This window comes from Pundamilia nyererei, unplaced genomic scaffold (genome assembly GCF_000239375.1).
Source record: "Pundamilia nyererei isolate P.nyererei 1_Seehausen unplaced genomic scaffold, PunNye1.0 scaffold00004, whole genome shotgun sequence".
In the NCBI taxonomy this organism is placed as follows: Eukaryota; Metazoa; Chordata; class Actinopteri; order Cichliformes; family Cichlidae; genus Pundamilia; species Pundamilia nyererei.
The window spans coordinates 5,631,154-5,639,731 of record NW_005187405.1 but is presented as its reverse complement, the minus strand read 5'-3'; the positions used below and the strand labels follow the sequence as shown (position 1 = coordinate 5,639,731).

The 8,578-nt window shown below is 40.0% G+C and overlaps 1 protein-coding gene across 1 annotated transcript; it reads right to left on the bottom strand.

Annotated features, from left to right (window-relative positions):
* Positions 1-1,315: 1,315 nt before the first annotated feature.
* On the bottom strand, positions 1,316-8,578 carry tfa (transferrin-a). Its single transcript, XM_005721327.1, has 17 exons — positions 8,465-8,578; positions 8,223-8,374; positions 7,431-7,533; positions 7,107-7,298; positions 6,167-6,296; positions 6,015-6,070; positions 5,462-5,634; positions 5,202-5,355; positions 4,951-5,114; positions 4,763-4,859; positions 4,642-4,662; positions 3,886-4,050; positions 3,520-3,670; positions 3,127-3,194; positions 2,860-3,041; positions 1,761-1,953; positions 1,316-1,637 (listed from the first exon to the last, which is right to left on the bottom strand). Exons 1-17 carry the CDS (start codon positions 8,502-8,504, stop codon positions 1,594-1,596), a joined length of 2,085 nt encoding a protein of 694 aa, XP_005721384.1. The 5' UTR covers positions 8,505-8,578; the 3' UTR covers positions 1,316-1,593.

The following is an 8,578-nucleotide window of genomic DNA, read 5'->3' as shown; positions in this document are numbered from 1 at the left end:
TTAGTTTTAGTATTTGTTAATGTGGTAAAATATTTGTTGTCATTGTTGTGTTTTTATTGTAATACCTGTTCTTGTGCAGTTTTGCATACCTCAGCCTTTTCTTATTGCTTCCATTTCTTGAGCATGGTTTCAGATGGCCCTCCAGCGAGACCATTTCTAATGAGGTTTCAGTGAACAGCAGAGGGATCAACTGAGGGCCAGATGTGTCTGTCGGGTCCTGTGTCAGGTCTTTTCTGGAATATTTAATACTATTTATTTTATGCCCATCGTACAGTGTTGCCATGAGCCTTTTTTGTGGATTCACCCAAACAAATGGCAACAAACTATATGTTTGGTCTAGTTTTTCAATGAAAAGATATATAAAAAGAAATATAAAGAAATAAGGAATGGCTCAAGACTTTTGCTCAGTGCTGTATAGATATAAAAAATACCACTTTGGACTGAAACTTGGATGTTTCACTATTTTCTGACAATATATATAAAAAGTATAAAAGTATTCAGCAGATTCATGAAAAAAAAAATCAGCTCTAGCATTAACTGATGTAGTTTTTCTTCTTTTTGTCATGTACAGTACAGGGTGAATATTCCTAAATATACTGCATATCTGAATAGAACTAAGTTGTGTCAAATAGGAGTCATATTCCAAAGCTCCTTTTCCCATGTTTAGGCTAATCCAACCATGTGTTTGTTCACCAGCCAAGTGTTAACAGGGGTTTCCAGAACATGCCAACCTGCTGTGAAGTCTCTATGATGGAACAGCTTCACATTGTTCATGCCACAGGATTTTGATTTGAATGTAAATTATCCAAAAGTCTTCAAAGTATCCAAAAAGCAGATGGTGCCACATTGTCTGTGCGATTCACTCAAACAGATTTTCCTCAAATTATGTTTATTTATTCATTTGCCTGCGAAGCCTGTGGAAATGCAGCTCAGCTGACTACCACGGTTAGAAACTGTGCATCCATGTGCTTAAATATAGACTGGTAACAATTTGAAGGTAGCTAGTGAAATCACATTTTAATAAAATGTAGTCTACAGTTATACTTATTGTATTATAATTGTATAATGTACATTACCGGTACTGACAGTCATTCTGCTACATGTTTTTTCACCTAATGTTTCATTATTATTGAATGCACCTTCAGACAGCAGCTCTTTAAACCTGCACTCGAGCCAGTGACTCAGTGTTTTTGGTACTTGCAGTAAATGTGATAATATTGTCTTTTCTTTTTTGTTCTTTTGGTAACAATCATTAAGGGAGAAGATCAGATAAAACACCATCAGCGTTGTCAGAAATTGTGCTTTCACCGTGAAAGAGCATTGAAATGTCTTTATTTGAGAAAAGTCAGTCGTGTGTTAACAAAACATAGTTGATCTAGTGACAAATGCAGTGTAACATGCTGTTTCAGCATATGTGGAGATGATCGTTTCACATATTTTTGATTGGCAGGACTGATGATATTTAGTGTCAATTGTGCTTCTAAAAACAAGTCTATAGTAAGATCAGAAGAGGAGACAGGAGAAACACTATGTTTGGGTAAGTGCAGGAAGTAAGTGGGTAAGATGGCTGAATCACTGTGTTGTACATCTCCATTAGCCTTGCTGGCAGGTATGGAATGTGCAAGATTTTTCCAGATCTGTTGGGAAGAGAGGCAAACAAAAACAATTGGAGAATGTCGAGTATGAATGTTATTTTATCTGGTACAAGATGGTACAAAAGTAACATTTAAATGCTAAGTAATTTCTGCAGTAGTACAAACCTGGAGTAGTTTCGCTGCAATGTCTCACTGCCTTCATGGCGTCCATGTAAGGATTTCCCAAAAACTGCTCATAGGTTGTTCCCAGTGGTACCTCCTGGAGACACTTAGTGGAGTCCTTGAAGAGAAGGTTCTTTCCATTTTCTGACTGGAACATTCTGAATGAAGGATCGGTTCCGGTGTTTCCAAATCTGGCCTAAGAACACAATTTAGGTTTGAAGCAGTTATTTAGTTTAGATTTCTATTACACTGGTTACTTTACTCATTGAAACCGGCAGAATGTGGAAAAACAGAAGTCATCATAACTTTTGTAACTATTGGTTTTTGAAATGCCAAGGTCCCCCCCACTTGAGATCAAGTGCAAGTACAGTCATATCAAAAAGAAAGTTTTCACACTCTATGCAGTTGTGACAAACTAAGTACACTCCATGATTCAGTAGCAAGTAGAATCAACTTTGGGAGCAGTAACTTGAAGTGTTTGTGCCACGTTGCTGTGAAAGAAGCCCAAATCAACACCCCTCCATCACCAGTTTCTACTAGGTGTTTGTGCGAATATGTTTGATTTTCAACAAACGTGGTCCTGTACATTAAGGCCAGACGTTTCCACTTTGGTCTCGTCCGCCCAGAGAACATTGTTCCAGAAGTCTCTTGGTTTGTTCAGATGCAACTCTGCAAATATAAGCTGTCCTGCTATGTTCTCTGTAGAGAGAAGCGGCTTTTTCTTTCCAAACAAGCCACATTTGCTCAGTGTTTTTCTAATTCTGCTGTCATAAGCTTTAACTTGTTAACTGAGGCATGTAGAGTCTTAGATGTAGCCCCTACAAAGGGACAATGTTAATGTTGTCAGAGTTAATTGGCAACTATTTGGAAAAATCGGTTAAAAATTCATTGTTGTGCTCAAAACAGAATGCCAAACAAACTGTATGCAGCTTCTGTAATGAAAGGATGCTTCCCTATTTCAGACTCAGCATCTGTGTCGGCTAGAGAAGTTGAACCTTGATGTCAGATTTTTGCACTGGGAATTCAGTGCTTTGAAACAACAACAATTTTATTTTAAGCTCTTATTTCATTTCAAGTAGCTATCTTAGACTTTATCACAAACCTGCTGTTCCTGAAGGATGCGGACCACCTTACTGTGGCTTTCTGGGCGCGTCACCACAGCGTGTGCAGGCACCTGAGCCAAGTTACAAGTGGCATATTCACTGATCTCCACTGGTCCTTTCCCAGGGCAGATGAGCTGGTAATCAGAAGATCTCAGATTACGAGCCCAGTCTGGACCGTTACCTTCGATAAAGAGAGGTGGAATAAAGTTTAGAAGCTGTTGTAATGTCATCGGAGCAGGTAGTGCAGATCAGTGCAGTCCTCTTACCATCGCTGTTTTCTGTCACAATTGTGTGTTTAATGAAGGCAACATCACCACCACCCTCAACCAGACACCTGTAATGATATGCCATACATCATGACTTTGGAGACAAAGAGTGAAGTTGGGGGTAAATGGCTAACCAATTAAAAATTACACCTTATCACTGCTAAAGTTCACAAAAATTTTAAAAACGATTAAAAAGTTCTGGTTTTAGGAGGAAAACATGCTTCAGCTCTTGACACATTCTTGGCTGTTTACAAAAGAAATATATAAGAAAAAAACCCCATAACAATAGCTGGCAAGATTGAGCAAGATTGTTTTCCTCTGCTTCCCGTCTCTTTGCTAACTTTCTCCTTATACACAAACTTGTATGCGATGCCATTCTGTTTCTTGCTGTACCTAAAGGCTCCAGCATAACCGTAGTACTTCTCATCAGCGCTGGCTTTGCATTTGGCCTGGTCTCCCACAGCTTTACCGCTGCCGACGCACAGAGAACAGAACGGAGAGTTGGGCTCTGCTCCGGGGGCACAGCCACTACTGAAGAACTTGGCTGATGAGAAGAAGAGATGCAGAAAGAGTTCCACAATCAGCAAACCTCTCTTTTGTCAAGGTTAATGGAAGATTGTGGCTTTTGTTTAAATACAGATTCATCACGTGAGTCATCTAAACAAACTTTTTTTAGAAAAAGGGGAGTTGTATGATTTCTGTGGGTGGCTTTAAATTTCTTTCTGTTGGTAAAAGAAGGAGAAGCTTGCAGTCACTCACTGAAGTCACAGTCATGTTCTGTTTTGTAGATTTGACCCATGGGGATGTTCCAGCCAGCAGTTCTGCCGATTCCTGTGTGGCAAGACTTCTTGCCCTTCAGAGTGTCCCAGGTCACCCCTGAACCCTTCTTTACCACAGCAACAGCATAGTATGAGGAGGATGTGACTGAGAGTGGATACGGGAAGTAGAGGTAGACATTTCAGATGATTCAACTGGAGAGAGACATTCATATAAATCTACTCTGTTTGTCACTGATTAATTTGAAATTAATCCACTTTTTAAAGGTCATCTTTCATTATAATGGTGGACACTTACAAAACGGGAGCCACTAAAATTTTAAACAATGTACAAGCAATACCTTTGAGCTAAATGCTAGGTCTCCAGATTTATGTAAATGCTCAATTTGGGGATTTATTTAGTATTGTTTTTTTAATCTTGGTTGTTTGTAATGCCATAAAGAGACTATATCCTTAATATATAATGAAGACAAGCTCCATCCACCTGTTGTTCAAAGCTTCAGAAGTTTCAGAGGATAAACTAATAAATAAGGATTCCTTGAACTGGTTGTTCATATAAAGCTAGTTAAATTATAGCTGTAGTAGTGGAGTGGTAGAGTCCAAGGATAAAAATACAAATCTGGTCATCAGCACAACAGGTCATTGAAGTTGTGTTACAATTAAAATAATGCACTTCGAGACTTTTTTAAAAATTTGTCCATATCATAAAAAGAAGAGGAAAAAGATGAAAGTTTACTACCATCAGAGCGGCTGCACAACTCTGTGAGAGGAGACAAAATGAACAAATATTACTCATAAAAAAGTTGAAATAAGACACAGGATTGTGTGTGTGTGTGTTATTTCTTCTTCTTGTTATCTACCTTGCCCATACTGCTCCACCATGACAGGAACCAGGCCACACTTTCCAGCCGTAAACACCTGACCTCCATCCACGGCCACTGCGTCGGCCTCTTTACGCTGCGGGGCGATTCAAAGCAGAGATGAATGTCACAGAGTGGAGACAAAAAATAATAAATGAACAGATTTCGATATTTCCTCCAGAGTTTACCATAATCTTCTTCAGGCACTCTTCAACTGTAGGGGCGCTCTGGCATTCAATGGAGGTGGTGTCCCCAGACACACTGCTGATGCTCCACGTGTCACACTTTGCGGTCTCAGCATGGCCCACAGCACACCATCTGATGGCAGGGGATGCATCGTCTGATGCCTGCTCTAGAGAGGGAAGAAAGACTTAGACATAAGCCAGACTGACACCTGACTAACAATTGCGTTTCGGCCTGTCTTGCTTGTGTTCTTTACCTTTTTTAAGGGAATGGACGATGCTCATGTAGTTAGCACCCAGATACAGGAAGGAGTCTGTGTTTGGGGGCACCCTCAAGAGCCTCACTGTTGAATCTTTGAACATCAGGTTCTTGGCGGGTGCGTAGGCTTCAGATGAGAAGAGGTTAAAGCTCTGAAAAGGCAGCAAGTGAGATGATTCATTAGGAAAGCAATGAGGCTGCTGAAACACAAGGAATCAGAATACGCTGAAATTAGATGTTATTCAGTGTACTTCCTACGTGGTCAGTCTGAACTTGGTCAAGGCTCTGCCAGATCAAGTCGGCCAGCTGTGGATCCTTGCGAGTAACAACAGCGTGAGCTGGCACTCTGGCTAGGGAGCAGGCTTTATAGTTGTCAATAGGTGCTCTGGTGTTGTCCTTGCACAGCAGCTCGTACGATGGCTTATCCGATTCTGGAAGTGTGATATGACACAGGTTTTACATCAGTGTTTTTCACAGTTATCCTTTCCCATATTTTGTAGAAGTTTCAGGGCGTTTAAGACGATTTTAATCAATGGAGAAAATGACATTCTTGGTCAATGTGATTGCTCTGAAATTTGCTTTGAAATTCTGCTCGACTTGTCCTTGACTTGTCCTTGACTTGTGCAGTGTGCAACAGTTGTATTTGTATGTCATGCATGTTCATCAGGTCCCCTCTTGTCCCTGTCGCTTTTCAAAATGAAACTTTTAATCTTGGTAAAGCTTTTTTTTTTTTGATAAATAAAACCTGACAATGCTATGATTCAGAGCTTCTTTACATGTTAGAATGGATAAAGGTTGTTGTGATACTGACCTGGCACAGTGAGATGCTTCACAAAAGCCACATCTCCAGCTCCCTCCACCAAACACCTGTCACAAAAGTCATATTATTACAGATATAAGGTTTGGCTAAATGTGTAGACGTTTATGTTCACTAATGAGAAGCATTAAAAAGTGGACACTGACTGAAAGGCTCCATTGTAGTCATAGTAAGGCTCCCTCTGGGACCTGGAGCAGTCTCCCTTGCACAGTTCACACAGCTTGCTGCCTCTTGCTGCCCCAGGGGCACAGCTGGCATGGAAGAAGGTGCTCACAGCTGCATAACAAAAAACAAGGCCAGGGTCATAATTTAGAAAAGAAAACCAAAACACTGACAATAGAGCCAGAGTGTCACCACTGTCTCCCTTTAAAGACAAATATGAAAGTTCCCATATGCATTTTTATCATTTAGAAGTTTCATATTATACTGTGTGTGCAGAGTTTGCATCCCCTTGCATGGGATACTGCATACACCAGTTTCTTTCATGTTAGGTTAATTGTCAATTCTAAACTGACCATATGTACGAATGTGAGTGTGGGTGGTTTTCCTGTCTTTTCCTGGCCCCTAACAGACTGGCAACCTTTCGCGCCTCTCACCCTGAGAGCCAGGCTCCAGCCCCTGTGATCTGGAATTGGTTAAGAAGAAGATGGATGGATATTGATTTGTTCAACTGTCTAACAGGCCTAACTAGTCTAAACAGACTAGTTTTTGAACTTCAGTAAATTATATTTAACAAAAGGAAGTGTTATAAGTGATAAGAAGTGCTGACAGGCACAGGATTTTATAATCCCTGGGCAGAAGCCAGGTCTCTCTTGGAAATGAGATTTTTAATCTCAATGAGATTTTTTTTCCCTGGTTAAATAAAGGACTAATAAAAAAAGAAGCTAGTTAGCCCCTGTCTGTTTCTACTTTTCCTGTAGTTTTGATCCCATCAATAAATTCTTGTCAGTAAAGCAAATAAGTGTGTTTAATTGTTTCTCAGGTGTCCAGTTTCTCATAAAAAGGTCTGATCTTATTGTCCTTTGACCATACATGCACTAAAACTGTCAAATGTTATTAGCTAACCAGAAACAAAAAGTCCTTTACCCTCCTCCAGAGGTTTGTCTTCAATGCCACCCCACTCAATAACATTCATGGTCACCAGAGATCCTATGGGAATGTTCCAGCCTGCAGATTTCCCCAAACCAGTGTGACATGATTTCTTCCCCCCGAGATCTCTGAAGCCAAATCCAGTGTTCTTCTTTGCCACAGCAACAGCATAGTAGCAGGTGTCCGTACCTGAATGAATGAAAAAAAAAAAGGATATAATATTATTGAAACAGCTAAATCACATTCAAATAAAACGCTAAACATGTTCTTGCTTGAGCTTATTTCATTAGGCTACTAACGACAGCTGATGACTAGACATACCGGCGCCATAGTCCTCAGCAATGATGGGATGGAGGTCATAGTTGTTCAAGCCAGCAGTGTAAATGTCCCCACCATCCACAGTAATGGCATCTGCTTCACCAGCCTGCCGGAGAGTATTTGCTGTATGACTGAGGTCAAGTCATTTTTACATAGAATTTCACTGGATAAGTTGAAGACATTGGTAGTTTTTCCCCCACATTAAATACTTAAAAGGGGGGAGAGTTATTCATCCTCAGCAAACATGATGCAATCATTTTGAGTAAAGTGAGTAAAGCTGAAATATATAAAATCAAATGTTTATTTAATGAGCTAAATAATCATCAAGGAAAATGTGCTTGGTATAAACTGAATCCATGCCAATCAAATCAATTTTATTTGACAAGCTTCCATTAAATGTAACATTTAAATTGTATTTATGTAACCAAATTAAATTGAATACTTAGATGCAATTGAAATAGTTAAAGTCAAATCATTTGGTTCGGATTTTATTTTTTTATTTTTTAACTCGACTCCATTTTTCTAGAACACTCCACAGCAGATACAGTTAGTTTATCTTTACTTTAGATATGTTTTAGTAGTAGTTCGAGTATGAACCTACTCGAAGAAAGTGAAGAAAAAAAACAATAAAATGAAGTCATTACATTCACTTATTTTTATTTAAGTAACATTTCAGAATAAGCCGAGCACTGTGAAGCACTTCAGTTACATTGCGTTTATAACAACTGCCCTGGTCAAAGTCTATTATTGAGTATTTGTGGTTAATTTGGTGCTCTGGATGTAAAAAGCGCTCACCTTAATGGCAATAATGCACTCGAGGGTGTTTTCTTTTTTCACACAGGAGAACGCAGGAGCCGCAGCGGCGAGATCTAAACATTTACGCAATTCTTGGTCCGACTTGACGCACCATTTCACCTTCTGAGAGCCGGGTCGGGCGACCGCGCTGGCTGTTAAAACACATGGATGTCAGTTTGGATTGAAAATGTGATGTCATGTGTGTGATTAAATATAGTAGTGCGGGGCTGAAAAGCTTTTACCGAGCAGTCCGAGCAGCGCCACTAGGAGGAGGGGCTTCATGTTGGGCAGTGGGGTCTCCGGATCAGCAGAGCAGAGAGACTGGGAGGCTGCTCGGGCTTTTATAGCAAACCTGA

Excerpts from the sequence above, each read along its gene's own strand:
- tfa (XM_005721327.1), bottom strand. The coding sequence starts at position 8,504 with ATGAAGCCCCTCCTCCTAGTGGCGCTGCTCGGACTGCTCG. Across the intron at positions 6,071-6,166 it reads GACTACAATGGAGCCTTTCA|GTGTTTGGTGGAGGGAGCTG; the intron begins GTCAGTGTCCAC and ends CTTTTGTGACAG. Across the intron at positions 5,115-5,201 it reads CGTCCATTCCCTTAAAAAAG|AGCAGGCATCAGACGATGCA; the intron begins GTAAAGAACACA and ends TTCCCTCTCTAG.